At 45.6% G+C, this 18,031-nt stretch overlaps 1 protein-coding gene across 2 annotated transcripts; it reads right to left on the bottom strand.

The window, feature by feature from the left end:
• Positions 1–3,250: 3,250 nt before the first annotated feature.
• On the bottom strand, positions 3,251–17,875 carry MTNAP1 (mitochondrial nucleoid associated protein 1). Of its 2 annotated transcripts, none has more exons than XM_024760932.1 (6): positions 17,844–17,875; positions 17,260–17,355; positions 13,999–15,479; positions 7,658–7,765; positions 6,984–7,091; positions 3,251–3,938 (listed from the first exon to the last, which is right to left on the bottom strand). In XM_024760932.1, exons 3-6 carry the CDS (start codon positions 15,452–15,454, stop codon positions 3,874–3,876), a joined length of 1,737 nt encoding a protein of 578 aa, XP_024616700.1. In that variant the 5' UTR covers positions 15,455–15,479; positions 17,260–17,355; positions 17,844–17,875; the 3' UTR covers positions 3,251–3,873. The 2 variants fall into 2 exon arrangements, with proteins under 2 accessions (XP_024616700.1, XP_024616699.1); XM_024760931.1 differs by lacking the exon at positions 17,844–17,875 and adding an exon at positions 17,446–17,576.
• Positions 17,876–18,031: the final 156 nt, after the last annotated feature.

Below are 18,031 nucleotides of genomic sequence, written 5' to 3'. Positions count from 1 at the left end.
CAAAAAACTGCAGAGGAACGAACACTTCCAAACTCATTCAATGAGGCCACAATCACCCTGATACTAACACCAGACAAAGATACCACAAAAAAAGAAAATTACAGGCCAATATCACTGATGAACACAGATGCAAAAATTCTCAACAAAGTACTAGCAAATTGACTCCCACAGTACATTAAAAGGATCATACACCATGATCAAGTGGCATTTATCCCAGGGATGCAAGGATTTTTCAATATCTGCAAATCAATCAGTGTGATACAGCACATTAACAAATTGAAGAATAAAATCCATATGATCACCCAATAGACGCAGAAACAGCCTTTGATAAAACGCAACATCCATTTACAATAAAAACGCTCCAGAAAATGGGCACAGAGGGAACCTACTTCAAGATAATAAAGGCCGTATATGACAAACCCACAGCTAACAGCACGCTCAATGGCGAAAAGCTGAAAGCATTTCCTCTAAGATCAGGAACAAGGCAAGGATATCCACTCTTGCCACTTTCATTCAACGTAGTTTTGAAAGTACTAGCCACTGCAATCAGAGTAGAAAAAGAAATGAATCCAATTCGGAAAAGAAGTAAAACTGTCACTGTTTGCAGATGACATGATACTGTACACAGAAAATCCTAAAGACTAACAAAAAACTGCTAGAGCTCATGAATGAATTTGGTAAACTTGCAGGATACAAAATTAATACACAGAAATCTGCATTTCTAAACACTAACGATGAAAGATCAGAAAGAGAAATAAAGGAAACAATCTCATTTACCATCGTATCAAAAATAATATCGGGTTGGCCAGGAAGTGTGGTAAGATGTTACGGAAAAACCCAAACGAACTTTTTGGCCAACCTAATAAAATACCTAGGGATAAACCTACCTAGGGAAGGAAAAAATCTGTACTCTGAAAACTAAAAGACACTGATGAAAGAAATCAAACATGACACAAACTGATGGAAATATATACCATGTTCTTATATTGGAAGAATCAATATTGTCAAAATGGGGCTTCCCTGGTGGCGCAGTGGTTGGGAGTCCGCCTGCCGATGCAGGAGACACGGTCTGGGAAGATCCCACGTGCTGCGGAGCGGCTGGGACCGTGGGCCATGGCCGTTGAGCCTGCGCTCCGCAACGGGAGAGGCCACAATGGTGAGAGACCCACGTAACACACACACACACACACACACACACACACACACACACACACACACAAATAATGTCAAAATGACAAGGCAATCTACAGATTCAATGCAATCCCTATCAAATTACCAGTGGCATTTTTTGCAGAGCTAGAACAAAAAATTTTACAATTTATAATGGAAACACAAAAGACCCCAAATAGCCAAAGCACCGAAGAGTAAAAGCAATTTTGAGAAAGAAAAACAGAGCTGGAGGAATCAGCTTCCCTGACTTCAGAGTATACTATAAAGCTATAGTCATCAAAACAGTATGGCACTGGCACAAAAGCAGAAAGATAGATCAATGGAACACGACAGAAAGCCCAGAAATAAACCCACGCACCCATGGTCAATTAATATATGACAAAGGAGGCAAGAATATACAATGGAGAAGATCTCTTCAGTAAGTGGTGCTGGGAAAACTGGATAGCTACATATAAAAGAATGAAATTAGAACATTCTCTAACACCACACACAAAAATAAACTCAAAGTAGATTAAAGACCTAAGTGTAAAACTGGATACTATAAAACTCCTAGAGGAAAACATAGGCAGAACACTCTTTGACATAAATTGCAGCAGTGTCTTTTTGGATCTGTCTTATAGAATAATGAAAATATAAACAAACAAATGGGACCTAATTAAACTTAAAAGTTTTTGCACAGCAAAGGAAACCATAAACAAAAGACAACCTACAGAATGGGAGAAAATATTTGTAAATGATGCAACCAACAAGGGATTAATCTCCAAAATACACAAACAGCTCAATATCCAAAAAATAAACAACTCAATCAAAAAATGGGCAGAAGATCTAAATGGACATTTCTCCAAAGAACACATACAGATGGCCAAAGGCACATGAAAAATGCTCAACATGGCTAATTATTAGAGAAACGCAAATCGAAACTAGAATGAGGTATCACCTCACACTGGTCAGAATGGCCATCATCAAACTCTACAAATAATAAATGCTAGAGGGAATTCCCTGGAGGTCCAGTGGTTAGCACTCCATGCTTCCACTGCAGGGGGCCCAGGTTAGATCCCTGGTTGGGAAACTAAGATCCCACATGCCACAGGGCAGCTAAGCCCACGTACTCTAGAGCCCGTGTGCCCCAAGTAGAGAGAAGCCCACACACCGCAACGAAAGATCCCCATGCCGCAACTAAGACGCGATGCAGCCAAAAAAACCCAAAAAACGAAAAGGATCAGTACAGATAAAGTAATTGTGAATCTATTAACGTGTTGATTAAAAAATAAAAAGAATGTATTTTAAAAAATAAATGCTGGAGAGGGTGTGGAGAAAAGGGAACCCTCTTGCACTGTTGGTGGGAATGTAAATTGGTACAGCCACTATGGAGAACAGTATGGAGGTTCCTTAAAAAACTAAAAATAGAGCTACCATATGATCCTACAATCCCATTCCTGGGCACATATCTGGAGAAAACCATGATTTGAAAAGATACATGTACCCCAATGTTTACAGCAGTGCTATTTACAATAGTCAGGACATGGAAGCAACCTAAATGTCCATTGACAGAGGAATGGATAAAGAAGATATGGTACATATATACAATGGAATATTACTCAGCCATTAAAAAGAACGAAGTAGGGCTTCCCTGGTGGCGCAGTGGTTGAGAATCCGCCTGCCAATGCAGGGGACACGGATTCGAGCCCTGCTCTGGGAAGATCCCACATGCCGCGGAGCACCTAGGTCCGTGAGCCACAACTACTGAGCCTGCGCGTCTGGAGCCTGTGCTCCGCAACAAGAGAGGCCGCGACAGTGAGAGGCCCGCACACCGATGAAGGGTGGCCCCCGCTCGCCGCTACTAGAGAAAGCCCTCGCACAGAAATGAAGACCCAACACAGCCAAAAAAATAAATTAAAAAAAAAAAGAACGAAATAATGCCATTTGCAGCAACGTGGATGGACTTAGGAGATGATCATACTAAGTAAGCCAGACAAAGAAAGACAAATATATGATATCGCTTATATGGGGAATCTACAAAAAATAAATGATACAAATGAATTTATATACGAAACAGAAAAAGACCCACAGACGTAGAAAACAAATTTATGGTTACCAAAGGGGAAAAGGGCGGGGGGAGGGAGGGATAAAGTAGGAGGTTGAGAGTCACAGATACACACCACTCTATATAAAACAGGTAATCAACAAGGACCTACTTGTAGCACAGGGAACTCTACTTGAAATTTTGTAATAAACTATACGAGAAAGGTATCTGTAAAAGAATACGTATATATAAAAAGATAAGTATATATGTGTAACTGCATCACCATGCTGTACGCCTAAAACTAACACAACATACCGGGCAATAAGCAGCAGATATCCCTTCAGGACCGATGGGTCATTAAGTAGTTCGTTTTTCTCATTAAGGAACTTATTTTCAGAGATGTAAAGTATTCACTGTGATCTAACGGAGTTAAACCCTTTCATGATGTTTTAGCATTCTGATTACAAGTGGCGCTAGTTTACTTACAGTAGGGACAAAAATGATCTTGATGACAACCCTGGGGGGCTGTGAGCTTACTCTTGCCGTCACCACTGCACTCACATGCTGTGGGGAGCTGAGGGGGCAACACTCAGGCACTTAGGTACTGAGTCCAGAAAGGCTTCTCCTCCTGAAACGCGTTTCCTAACCAAATGCTTCACAGCGGAGATCCCCAGTCCTCTTCATCCCTCCGACACAGGAGCCCGTGAGGTGTCCTGTCCATCTGGGGCAGCGCTTGGCACGCTTTCTGTAAAGGGCCAGAGAATAACCATTTTCAGCTTTGCAGGGTCTATGGTCTCCGCTGCAAAAACTCAACTCTGCCACTGCAGTGTGGAAGCAGCCACAGCCATCACCTAACCAAAGACGCAGGGCTGTGTCCCACGGAGACTTTATTTACAAAAAATAGGCCACATGCTGGCTCGTGTCTGTAGGCTGTCGTGGTCTGCTGACCCCTGGGCTCAAGGGGATTGGGGAAGAGGACATAGCTGAGAGGTCATTCTCACCTACCTTTGTATCCTGAGCATTTCTGATCTAGAGTAAGGCGAAGGGGCAGGTGCAGGGAGACCCCTCCCTGACCGTGTCTCTTACAGGGCATTTACAAAGAAAGACCACAAAGCCTTTCCTAAAGGCAAGATACTGTTTTTGGAGTTCTGAAAATTCTGTCATATTAAACTAAAATAACTGCCTCTAGTATACTCTTCCTCAACCGTGAATTTTTCCTTATGGAGAATTCTAGCACACCTTTTCCTTAACCATGAGAATTTGATGCAGAATTAAATTACTCCCACTGGGGATAATTAGAGAGGCGGAGGGGGGGGACAGGGGGCTGAAGAACAGAAAAGGGAGATACAGCAGAAGATAAGCCAGCGTCGAGTTCTGGGAAGAGAGAAGGAAGAGGTGTGCAAATACATGAATGCTGGCCTTAGAAGAGCACACCTGCTTTTTCATAGTTTTGAAGGAGCTGGGACAAAAGAGGGACTGAACACATGTATTTTGGCCTGAGGATATTACAAGCAAAGGGAAGATACAGACAGACCCATCGACTGATTGATAGGGGCATATTGCTATCTGATATGTAACCAACCTCTGATGTTGGAAAAGAGGTTGAAAACCGTTATCCATCTGTGAGATCTACATTACATTTCCCTGAAGCCTTTGTAAGTATCCAAGTTATTCTCTAGGGGCCAAAGCAGAAAATTAGAAAAATATGGAATATTCTGATGAGGGAAGAGACGTAAAAACCCCACCAGCCAAAAACAACCCTAACAAAGTGGGGGGAATATTTGAGTATTGCGCTGAAATTCTTGGGAAGGGATAGGGGTGGAGTTCTGAAAAGCTTCCAAGAAGAGATGATAAGCAGAAACCATCTGCTCACTATTATACTCACTTAAGATGTGGAAAAGGTGATTTAGCCTTCTGTTTAGTGCGCTGCTTTAATTAGCTTAAAATATAACCTGCCAAGGATTTTTCAGAGGCTCACCTGCAACTCTGAACCCACCCTCTGCTTTTATGTTTCTGACACCTGCCAAGATGTGGTCAAGGACCCAGAAGAGCCTAACCATTCCCAAGGGGAGGGGTCTGATGTGTGCTGATCTCCTGCCACTTCACATACTATTCTGTACCAGTGTACGTGTAGCCGAGTATCTAGTGGAGATGAACAGTAAAATGCCAAGATATAGAGAATAAGTTTAGAGAGAAGATTTAAAATTGAGATATGAGCTATTAGGAAATAGCTATTAAAAAATTGTAATGACGAACTCTGCCATCTTCTTGTCTCCTTGAATAACATCAGCCTTTATGATTAAACAAACTGAAGTTTTTTTCAGTAACTCTGTCACTTTTGAGAACAAGCCAAAAGAAATATCCAGACAGAACCAGATCTGTCCACATTAAAAAACTGGCTTCCTACAGAGTTGCTAGATTCCAGTAATTTTATTATTTTCACGCTCTCCCCTGCCCCCAGTACGTTTCCACTGTTTAATTCGCACCGCAGCCATCTCCACCGTCCCTGCCTTGGAGCGCCAAAGCTTTCTTACGTGGTGTCCAGGTCAATGCTACTTACACCAGCGCTGCAGCTCTTAGGATAAACAAAGATAAACACAAGGATCTAAGAGGCCATTCTGTTGACTGTTTCTACGTCTTGACTCTACAGATCATTCTGTTATATTTTTGTTTTATAAATTTAGAAGTAAAGTCTTAAGCAAAATGAGAAGTTTCTGTCTCACTTTCTTCAGTCTCAATTTAGAGATGTGAAAAATAACCTCAAGCATCACCTAAATGGTCTCCTTCAGGCGGGTAGAACTTTCAGGGAAGGCTTTTTCCCTGTGAAAGAAATGACTTGGGATTTTAGGCATCTCTGTTTATGCGGGGATGATCAGAAAGGAATTCCTCTTTCTCACCGATGGCCATGCATATTAGACAAGGGCCAGCAGCTATGCCCTGCTAGTCAATGGAAGAGTTTGGTGCAGACACATTCCCGCTGCTTGACCTGCGCCCTATGTACTGGTACTGAATTAGCCAACAACTCCAGTTAGAGTCAAATCTGACACTTTAGAAGCTTGTGAGTTCTACTGGCCTCCAGTGTTAATGATTATCTTACACTTTTACACTGAAAATTTTCATCTGGAAAGCGTTTGGGGTTTGTTTTTAAATTGTGGAAGAATACTGGGCTATTTCTGTTTTTTTTCTTTTATAAAACAATACTTTAAAAAATGAGCAAAAGTTATCTAGAACTAAAAGAGCAATGAAATCTAGGCATTTTCTTTCTGGTAAGATTTGGAGCAAGCTGAAACGTGTCACTAGAAAGGTGTTGTGCTTTTAATGTTAAAAGTGGAGTAAATAAAACAGCTCTAAGCCTTAAGACACACTGAATAAGTGACAGCTGTATTTTGCTTCTCCTCCTCTCTTTTGGGGTATAAAGCTATTTGGCTTCAATCCTAAAAGGAAGCTCTTACATAGGAATTAAAAAGTCACCTTGGAGAAGAGCCCTGATCTTCTAACAGGCAAATAGCTTTAAGGAGAAAACACAAAGCTCACCAGATCTCCAGTGACAATCTTAAATGGAGCATAACAGCAGTTATGTAAATTCTAGTCAAATCTTATAAAGGCCACTATAACCAAAACCTCCAATAAAAAACCCTCCAAAAAAACCCTCTCAGGCAACAGCTCACTCTCTAGGGCATGTCAGATAATGCAAAACTGAAAAAACAAAAAAGCAGTTGGGAAAATCCCTTGGAGGTGCCTATAATGGGATGTGACCCGTAATTTAGGCTAAAAATAGAGGAAGGCTCACTCAGATGCTTGAAGCTCCAGCTACAACAAAGGACGAAGCACCCTGTGAGGAGCGTCACGAAGCCACCGACTCCTCTGTTCTGCACGGTGGTGCGACACCGGATCCAGCCTGTTCGAAGAGAAGCAGGTCTCACTGTTAGAGGCAAAGGCCCCTAGGGGCCCTTATCTGTGAGGGACTCAAGTTACCCGGTTAGCTCAGGCAAAGGAATTGCCAAGAATTTACATACCACTATATTGCATGTGTGATGAAAAGGCTAAAACCAAAAGACCTTCATTTTAATAAATTTAAGTTAGTCACTCTTATTTTGGGGAGTTTGGTTAAAATCTGTCGTGGGGAGGAGACGAATACAGCTGGTTTAGTTGAGGTTGAGCCTTCCTGGCTTGGGGACAATCAACGTGGGGAAGGCAGAGACGGGCAGGTGGCAGAGAGAGGCAGGGGTAAGTACTGAATAAATGAAAGCTGCTCGATAAATGGCAGCTGCTATTATTAGCTTCGGTGCTTTTAATTACATGAGCCTCCTGGATGAAAACAGCCAGGCAGGAGAGCAGTAAGACTACAAGGGTATCCTCTTCTCTTTCTCGAGCCTGCTGTAACAGCCATGGCTAAAGGAAGAGAAAGTTCTCCAAATGCTTGGAACCAGCAACGGAGCCCAGCAGTCGTGATTCCAGCCTCACCTGTTTGGACAGCTCCCAAGAGCCTCCTTAGAGAAAAGCTGGAGGTTGTGAGCCTGGCCGGGGCTTCCAAACTTCTTACCGCCGTCGAACTTCTTTCCAACAAAGGAACTAGGGTTCCAAACAGTCACTGTGATAATTCATTTAAATCCATCCTCTTCCCCAACACTCAGTGCCCAAGGTTCCCAGGGCGAGGCTGCAGGAAAGGTATATTCTAAATAGGTGGATTAATGTCTGCCTTGGGCTGCGGCTAACTGGTAACCACTGAAGGTCAAAGCCGTCTATTCCACATCAAGAAAAGGTTCTTCGACAGACTAAGGGACCCTGGGGATCAGGACCTAGATCCGTTTCCGATCCGATGAATAGTGCCCAGATGATCCAGGGATACATACTTAATGAATCATTTATACTTCCTCTCATCTGCTAAACATATTTTAAATCCATCCTCTTCCCCAACACTCAGTGCCCAAGGTTCCCAGGGCGAGGCTGCAGGAAAGGTATATTCTAAATAGGTGGATTAATGTCTGCCTTGGGCTGCGGCTAACTGGTAACCACTGAAGGTCAAAGCCGTCTATTCCACATCAAGAAAAGGTTCTTCGACAGACTAAGGGACCCTGGGGATCAGGACCTAGATCCGTTTCCGATCCGATGAATAGTGCCCAGATGATCCAGGGATACATACTTAATGAAATGAATCATTTATACTTCCTCTCATCTGCTAAACATCTTATTAGCAAAAAGTATGACTTTCTACTGTCACGTTAATTATCGCTACTTGTCACTACAACAGTCGACAAGCCAGCTCTATCAGCCCAGCCCAGCACTACTGCTGACCAGCACACTTCTTATTTATGTTCAATACATGAATAACTATAAAGTAGAACCAGAAAGGAGGGTTTAGGCTATGTATTTACATTTTCCCTGCCCCTGTTATCTTCCATGTTTAATGACAGGCAGGGAATCTCCACTATTGCTGGTTCTCTGGTCTTGGTTTGGTTCATTAGGATAAAGGGTAAATTAAGCAAATATTTACAACGGGTTTAGCAGGTGTGGTAAAAGTTGCTGTGGATGTAAAAACACTACCCAAGGGCTTCCCTGGTGGCGCAGTGGTTAAGAATCCTCCTGCCAATACAGGGGACATGGGTTCGAGCCCTGGTCCAGGAGGATCCCACGTGCCGCGGAGCAACTAAGCCCGTGCGCCACAACTACTGAGCCTGCGCCCTAGAGCCCGCGAGCCACAACTAGTGAGCCTGCACGCCTAGAGCCCGTGCTCCGCAACAAGAGAAGCCACCGCAATGAGAAGCCCGCATGCAGCAATGAAGACCCAACACAGCCAATAAATAAATAAATACATTTAAAAAACAAAACAAAAAACCCCACCACACGGATACCCTACTGACGGAAATCCTGGTTTCAGGTTAGAAAACAGCCTTTATTTAGCTGTTTCTTGGCCTTTAAAAACCCATGACCTATAAAGTTTTCTCACTTGACCTTCTGGTAACCCCGTCAGCCATATTTTGCTTTTTGTAATTACACAAAGTTTTTTTTTTTTTCCAAACCACCTTCTCCCCTGCCACAATTTGAGAACAGCCCACTGCTGGGTCTGAGGCACCTGCGCCAGGGCCATCACCTCCAGGAGCAGTTCTCAAACTTGGCTGACCTTCAGTGACACCGAGGAAACGTCTGAAAATACAATTCTGAGGCCTCGCTTCACAATCAATCTCTGGGGATGATGCCTAGCAATCTTTACTCTTAAAAAAAAAAATATGACCACGTGAAACTGTTAACTGTCCAGATTTGGGAACCGAGGACCTAGATCTCTTACACTTTCAGCCCCAAGGCCAAGGCACCTGAATTCTGTAAAGGCCCAGCCAGCCCTCCCAGCTGAACGCTCTCAAGGCGACTGGGACTCTGAGAGGTTTCCTTTGAACGACGTCCTCTATTGCTGAGAGCTCTCAGACCCTGGTACTTGTTGAGTCTCCGGAGATTTAAATCTTGGACTTCTAGAATCTACTTTCCCTCAGGCCAGGAAAACTTACTCCTTCTGGTAGCGAGGTCCATGAGAATCTTCCTCCCTGAAGCTCAGAAGACTGCGCCTAGTGCTGCCGAATTCCATGAGCCCCATCCCGACTCCTGATTAACTGCAGCCCAACTTGGTGGCATCCTCAGACCATCAGTCTGCCTCGGGATTTCCGAGCCTAGGCCCTCAAAACACAGCCATTTTTCATCGGCCATGAGAGCCTCTGGTCGTACCTCGTTTCATCAAAATGAAGGCCCTAGGTGCCTTTCCAGCTGGTAGAATCACCTCACCTAAGTTTACTCAGGTACCTGATGCACGAGGACTAGCTGTATTTCCCCGTGCAAGAAAGAAAACTGACGACATCCTGGAGCCCAACGGTCCAGTGCAAGAAACACTGCCCGGAAAACCTTGGCAGAGACCATCAGATCACATTAGAAACTGGATACTGGGCAAGCTGCTCGTCCTCTCTGAAACTCAGTTTCCTCGTCTGTAGAAGGGGATAATACCCATCTCCCAGAACTGGTATAAGACTCCTTAAGATAACTTAGGTAAACATGCAGGTAACACACCTGATATATAGTTAACTTAGTAACTCTTAGCTCACTGGCCCTGCCTTTAAGTACCAAAGGGATGAGTTGGTTTCCTGAGGTAGAGGAGGAGTGGCCCATCAAAGGTTTTGCCTGAGTCAGGGCACATATAGCCCAAGCTCTTCTGCAGGGACTGCTGGGAGGTCAGTCTGATCCTGCAGTCACTGGGGACAGTCATCGCCAGGTGAAGGTACAAAGCTGAGGAGCCGCACTACTTTTTTATCCTGGTAGATCTGCATCGGCAGGCGGACTCTCAACCACTGCGCCACCAGGGAAGCCCGCCACACTACTTTTTTATCCTGGTAGATTTGACGGCCTTGAAGTCCCTGGCCAACTAAGGAATCAGGTCTTGACCTTAACTGAGATCCTAGGGTCTCCTCTAGTGTCTCCTGTTCGTTTGGTAGCAGCATCACAGTCTGGCCGTTAATGGTGGAGCCAACTTCCAACAGTTTTTCAGTTTACAACAGAACTAGAGGCACAGTGATGGCTACACGTTCCCCGATACGGGAACCCAAACTAATCACACATTACAGACTGTGACCAATAAAAGAGAACAAAATCGCTTCTAGCCACTATCCTGGAAGAACTTACTATTAAAGGAAAACTTGTATTTTCCCCCCATATTCAATTTCACAAGCCTAGTGATTTAGTAACATGGGTTACTGTTATCTCTTACCTTATTGTTACTGTAATCTTGGGACCTATTAAGGGAATGTTACTAATAACTTAAATCAACTGTGATACTGACCACTAACTGCCCTAAAGTAAGCCTGAGGCTGAGTTTAAAGACCATGGATGTACAAGCCAGACGGACCTGGATTTGAATCCCGACTGCCGCTTACTGGTGAACGTGGGCAAGTCACTGAGCCCGCTGAGGCTCAGACTCCTCGCCCACAACAGAGGGCAATCTTTGGCAGTGACAGCCCCTCAGAACCCTCAGAAGGATTAAAGGAGATAATTACATCAGGCATCTCGCACAACGACCAGAAACCGCCATCACCTGATAAACATTCTTAGTTCCCTCCCTTTTCCCACTAAAATGAACTCACCTTCGCACTGCAGAGGGTAGGACAGAATACAAAGAAGCCCTTCTATTTGCTAGAGATTTGCTATGGGCTGTGTGTGTTTATGCCACTGAAAACCACAGAGAAGCGCGGAGATATAAACAACACCTGTGTGTCTAGCTGTGGTGCATTTTCTACAACATGGTTGAGTGAAAGCTTTAAACTAGGCCTCAGGAGACGGGGTTCTACTTGCACCTCTAGCACTTACTGGCGTGTCACCACCTTGAGCAAATCACTTATCCCCTGTGCCTGTTTCATCACCTGCAAAACAGAGAGAAAAGCACTCTGCCCACCTCTCAGAGTGGTGAGGCCAAAATCAGAAGATAGGTGAAGCACCCTGAAAACCACAAAGCAACACAAATGTGAGTATATTAATTCTATGTTAAGATGGAGTAGGGACTTGATACTACAACTCTGTAAAGACAGTGAAGACGTTAGACCTGTTCGTAGAAAACCCGGTTAACCACTGAGGCAGCTGAAGGAAACGTAGCTTTAAGCTAGCAACCCTCTTAATACACGTCCATTTTGAAACCTTTAGAAAGGGATAATTAAAATACAAAAGAAAATGCTTGAAGCGCGGAGATATAAACAACACCTGTGTGTCTAGCTGTGGTGCATTTTCTACAACATGGTTGAGTGAAAGCTTTAAACTAGGCCTCAGGAGACGGGGTTCTACTTGCACCTCTAGCACTTACTGGCGTGTCACCACCTTGGACAAATCACTTATCCCCTGTGCCTGTTTCATCACCTGCAAAACAGAGAGAAAAGCACTCTGCCCACCTCTCAGAGTGGTGAGGCCAAAATCAGAAGATAGGTGAAGCACCCTGAAAACCACAAAGCAACACAAATGTGAGTATATTAATTCTATGTTAAGATGGAGTAGGGACTTGATACTACAACTCTGTAAAGACAGTGAAGACGTTAGACCTGTTCATAGAAAACCCGGTTAACCACTGAGGCAGCTGAAGGAAACGTAGCTTTAAGCTAGCAACCCTCTTAATACACGTCCATTTTGAAACCTTTAGAAAGGGATACTTAAAATACAAAAGAAAATGCTTGGGCTTCCCTGGAGGTGCAGTGGTTGAGAGTCCGCCTGCCGATGCAGGGGACGCGGGTTTGTGCCCCGGTCCGGGAGGATCCCACGTGCCGCGGAGCAGCTGGGCCCGTGAGCCATGGCCGCTGAGCCTGCGCGTCCGGAACCTGTGCTCCGCAACGGGAGAGGCCACAGCAGTGAGAGGCCCGCGTACCGCAAAAAAAAAAAAAAAAAAAAATGCTTTCCACAACAGCTAAACTGGGGCTTAGTGAATATGTGATCATTCACAAAAAAAACATAGTAGAGGGGAAAAATGTATCCTTTAGGAAGGGATAATACAAGCTTTTCTGCTGCAAGCCTATTCTGAGTGGCTTTGTGTCTCCTGTCAAAATAACCCGAAAGCACCAAAGAACACTAGGCAAGAAAGAGATGGATGCTGCTGTGACCACGCCTAAGCACGCCCCTCGAGAACCCGAACAAAAAGAAGTAACCCAGCGCTTCTGGGGAGGAAAATGGAGACACTGTGTTCCGTAACTAGAGAAGCAGTTCAGTAACTAAAGGTGAGAGCAGAAAAAAGCAAGGGCACTGAGGGGGCCGCAGGGAAGCTCTTGGCTCCGACCCGGGCCCCCGTCCTGCCCACTGCTGAACCCATTCTAGGCACCAGCAAGGAGCATCCAGGCAGCTTCGGAAGAGACAGACTCACAATCCAATCAGTCTTGATGCCCAGCCTCTCTCCCCCCATCCTTATTACCTAATCCCTCGTGTCTTGAGGCTCCACCTTTGGTCCTATTCTCTGCGGCCTAACTTCTCCAGGGCATGGATCTCTGCTCCCTCTTGGCCACACCCTCTGCTCCTGATCTTCACCGGCTCATCCCTGAGGCCCCACTTCCACCTGCCTTGACTGCCACCCCAGCCTGCCCCCAAAGCCAAGAACCCCATCTGCTCTTCCCTTCTGTGCTACTCTATTTATTATTTTTTTGCAGTACGCGGGCCTCTCACTGTTGTGGCCTCTCCCGTTGCAGAGCACAGGCTCCGGACGCGCAGGCTCAGCGGCCATGGCTCACGGGCCCAGCCGCTCCGCGGCATGTGGGATCTTCTCGGACCGGGGCACGATCCCGTGTCCCCTGCATCGGCAGGCAGACTCTCAACCACTGCGCCACCAGGGAAGCTCCCTCCTGTGCTACTCTAAACTGCTAGATGCTGCATCTGACCACACGTCTGGGACCTATTTTCTGCCCAACCTGGTCCTGACTGAAATCTGAGCATGGCGCTTGCTGTGTTTAGGCAGACCCTGAAGTCTTCCTGTTTTTCCTGAGTCTCTTCAGCTTGAATACCCACCCAATTTCTAGAAGAGGCCATGCCTCTTCCAAATGTAGGCGGTCAACTGTTACCAGCATCACCGGCCAGCCTGTCACAGTCCAACCCTCACCTCTCGGTGGAGGGGAAGGGAGAGTGATAAACCACTGTTATCACTGACCCCTGGGAGCAAGAAGCCACGTTCTGAGGACACGTACAAGTGCAGCGCACTGGAGTGCCTAGGTACGAGGAAGGTCAAGTGAGTGAGAATGTGGGCGTTCTGAACCTCACTGGTTCAACAGGCACAGAGCTGTCTGGATGAGCTTGAACGAGAGCGTGTTTACCTTGTGAGCAGCTTGCCCCCCGGGTACTGGTGAGCGCAGGCTTCTGGGCCAATGTGCCCCAATGCTGAGGCTTCCCCGGCAACACCCCGAGTCCAAGATAACCCGGATAGAGCTCTGGAAACCACTCCAGCCCCAGGGAGCTGGATAGGGTCTTTCTGTCGGTGACACCGATCTGACCTGTGAAGGGGCTTTCAGAAGCGTGATGATGGGTTGAATGTGCAGAATGCTGGCCCCTGGGGTGCGATGCTGGTGGCCGATGGCCCGACTTGGGTGTCAGAGAAGCTTGTTCCTCACTTTTTGTCAATGCCTTCATAGCAGGGACTTGATTACGGCTGCAGGCTTCTGCCTTCTCTTCTTGGAGAAATTTCATAGCCAGAGAGGCAAGACTTTGATTACGTGACTGTGATACAGAGAGCAGCTCACTGCAATTTGTCCCCGTTGGCGTGAGCAACTCTAAATTGGGGCCTTCACCTCGAGATTTCCTCTCCATGACTGAATCATCACTCACGGCAGCCCACTCCTGCATTTCTGTTGCAAATGTGCTCTTCTCTGCATTTCCTTGGCTCCCACATGCCTCTGCTCCAAGGTCTAGTCCTTTTCCCTGGTTCTCCTTGACCTGGATTTTACCTAACGGGCTAACTTTAAAAGCTGCAATTTGTGATTCTGTGTTCTTTTCCCAAGTCCCAGAGTCTCTAGTAGAGACTCCCAAGAGGTGATCCCCGGCCTTGGAATCTCTCTCACTGCTTGATGATGTGCTTACCCTTTTAACCCTGTAATTGAGATTCGTGGGAGAACTGTGATAATCGCCCAGAGGCATATCTAGTAATTTTATGAGAAGGTTCTGTCTTGGGGCATCCACTCTGTCCAATTTTAAATCAGCAGAAGTGGCTTGTACATCATTAGGGAAGGCCGAAGAATATTTCCTATCTTGATTTGACAGAGAAGGTTCCATTGGGCCAAGAGCTAAAGAAGCTTCAGTCTCTGAAGGGTTATTTCTACTTTCCCCTGATTTAGACAAGTCTTCGGCAAGCTCTTTTTTAGAAGTGGTGTTTTCTGATGCAGAAAACTGAGCTGTAGTTTCTCCCTGGGAAGTAATCTTCTGTTCAGTATTTTTCAGCATTTGGAGGGAGGGGTGAATTTGATTCTTGAAGTCTTTATCAGCCTTTGTATTACTTGTTTTTTCCAAACCAACAGATAGTCGTGGAGAGGACTTAACTGTCTGTTGTTCTGATCTGTCCCCTTTCAGTTCAGGATTTCTTTTCTTACTATCTGTCCCTAACCCTTTCTCTTTTGCTTTAACTGAGTCTCTGATTGGCCCTTTGATTTTTTTAGCACGTGCGAGTGTAGCCGGCTTGGACTGACAAACAGCAGGCACAGCTGGTCCTATCATCTTACAGTACGGCAGATGGGATTTTAATCGTTTAAATGGCTTCTTACAGTAAGGACACACTTCCATTCTGGGTGGAATAGCTCTCCTATTCCTGAAAAAGAGAAATGTGAGGTTACGGGGAGCACACAATCCATAGAGTAAACACTAATACTTTATTTAGGTGTTGTACCTTTTTAAATTCATTTGAAAGAAGCTAGGTTGAAGGCCGTTTTAAAAAATTTCTTTTGACCCATTCTTTTTCTTCCACAGGTAGAAAACAGACATGGTTGGATTTTAAGATCAATATTCCTGGCTCCATTTCTGCTTGGTATTTCACACTTCTTAAAGTCTCTTAGGAATCAGTCATTACAAAAGACAACCAAAGAGGTTTTTCAACATCCCTAACTAGGAGGTGAGCCAGACCAAAAAACTTAAGTCTAGTGAATTAATGCTTAGTGGAAGGAAAAGATGTCCAGAATGCCAATCAGATAAAATGCCAATAAAATGTTTGCTATTTAACATTGTAGCAAGTCAACTGGATAGCACATGAGTATAAAGAAACTGTTATAAACCCTTAAACACATCATTCAAGGGAAGGATGGTGAAGAATGAAAAACTCAGGCTGGGATTCCAAGGTGGCTTAGACTAGTATTTCCACAGTGATATACAGAAGATCCACTGGGGCAAGGAGAAAATATTAGAGCTTCTATTGTCTAAGCATGAAAAACGAAATGCTACTGACATTTAACCCATTAGTAATAAGCACAGATACATACACATACAGAAGTATAGTGAACGCACAAATAATACATAAGTGGAGGTGACGTGGTCCCCCATTTTTTACTTGTAGTACAATGGATTAATGACGAATTTGTTTAGTTTGACACTTTTGTGAAATTTATGCCACATAAAAACATTTAAAAAACTTTACACCATGTACCACTGCTGCCTCTATTATTCTCTCCAGTCAGGAAAAGGAAGTATTTCATTCCAAAGCTCAGATGAGTTAATTCTGTTTACATTTCTTATTCTACCAAGTTCCAGAGGGCAGGGAACAGGTGGACCCTGTGCACAGCTGTATTCTCAGAACCGAGCACTGGGCCCGGCCAATCCATCAGACCAACCGACCCACCTTATCCTACATGAAGTCACGCAAAAACACACAAACAAAAAACTCACAGAAAACAAAACTGTCTTCTGCCAATAGACTTTACAGCAACTATTCTTACTTTGGAGGTACCCCTGTGACAATATAAAAGTTGGGGGCTGTTTATTTACAAAAATACACACAACGGAAGCCAGTCCAAGGGCCTTAGGCTAACGACATTAGAAGAGACCTGTTAGAGGCATGTGCTTCCACACCGTGCCATCCTCACACTCAATCCCACTGAGATCTTTCCCGCACCCTTGAACAGTAACGTCTCACCATGGATGCCTTAATGTTACCGAGTTCAAGCTCACCCGCTCACCGCAGGACAGGCCAATAAACCGAGAGATGAGTTCTTGGGGCGAGGACTAGGGAATTTGTTTGGAGAGCTGCGGCAGACTGAGATGGGGGACTCGCGTGCCAAAGAACCAGCTTGCCTGAGTTAGAATTCAGGCATCCTTTATACTAAAAGGGAAGGGAGTAAAGCCAAACATTTCCTGGAGTTCCCATCAGCCTCCGGAGGGGGTGTGTTAATTTCTTCCTTCCTGCAGTGATTCACAGGTGGGCCTGGTCAGGCTGTTTCCTCTGAGCTAAACAAAGGTATTTTAGCTTCATGCTCATGACCTGGGAGGCAGGGTTCCCAGAGATGGGCCATTAGGTGTAATTTAATCTTACAGGCAACATCCCTTTAGTGATTAACTTGTAAGAGAATACAAAGGTTCTTCCCTATTAAATGCTTTCTTACCAAAGCTTTTCTAGAAAGATGCTGATTTTGCGGTTGTTTCTCCTGGATGAGCATGCCTCGCTCTCCGTTCTCCAGTTGCGATTTTAATGTCAGCCTCTGAAAAACACAATCAGGGAAGTCACTCGACAGCACATACAATGAATAAATGTGGCAAAGTGCTGGGGCAAATTCAAATAACCGAGTCACCTGTAGGGAGGGCAGTGCTACCTCGGTGTTCCAGAAAGCAGACTTGACCACCCTCCCGGGCACAGGGCGGACCTCAAAGTTAGGCTAATCTTCGCCCGCCGCTCCTGCGCTCTCCAGCGGACTTCCCCGCCCCCAGCAGTACTATCTAGCGTACCCCTCTGCCCGTAACGTTTTCAGGAAAGCAGTCCTGCTGCTTCCTGGTTGGGGCCTCCCCGCAGCCCCCCAGCCCCCCAGCCCCAGGCGCCGGAGCCGCTGGGACGCCTAAGGGGGCGGAACCTTCGGCTTCAGGAAGCCCTCCCCCCACTCTCCTCTTGTCGCCACATTCGTCCCCAGACCTACGGCGGAGGCCCTAGGAAACATCCCCGCCCGCGGAAACTGCCCCCACGGCAGCGCCTCACCTCGCAAGACAGATAAGACCACGAAGCCCCGCGCCAGGCCCCCAGCACCACCCCCCCCCAGCGCAGCCCACGCGCCGCTTCCCAACTCTCAGTCCTGGGACCCGGGGCAGGCCGTCCGCACCACTGCCTGATGCTTCTCAGCTATTTAAAAAAAATTGTGACCTTACAGGGATTTAACTCAAATACTT

The sequence above is a fragment of the Neophocaena asiaeorientalis genome, unplaced genomic scaffold, assembly GCF_003031525.2.
Source record: "Neophocaena asiaeorientalis asiaeorientalis breed wild unplaced genomic scaffold, Neophocaena_asiaeorientalis_V1.1 scaffold30, whole genome shotgun sequence".
NCBI classification, from domain to species: domain Eukaryota; kingdom Metazoa; phylum Chordata; class Mammalia; order Artiodactyla; family Phocoenidae; genus Neophocaena; species Neophocaena asiaeorientalis.
Note: the sequence above shows the minus strand (reverse complement) of the source record. Positions and strands in the feature narration are given on the sequence as shown.

Bases quoted from the DNA above. Each gene is read 5' to 3' on its own strand.
- MTNAP1 (XM_024760932.1), bottom strand. From the start codon at position 15,454: ATGGAAGTGTGTCCTTACTGTAAGAAGCCATTTAAACGATTAAAATCC. The intron at 7,766-13,998 runs GTAAACACGCTC...TTGGAACCCTAG, and splicing joins GGGGGCAAGCTGCTCACAAG to TTCCTTTGTTGGAAAGAAGT. The intron at 3,939-6,983 runs GTGAGCCTTCCT...GGCCCTTTACAG, and splicing joins CTGGAGCTTCAAGCATCTGA to AAAGCGTGCCAAGCGCTGCC.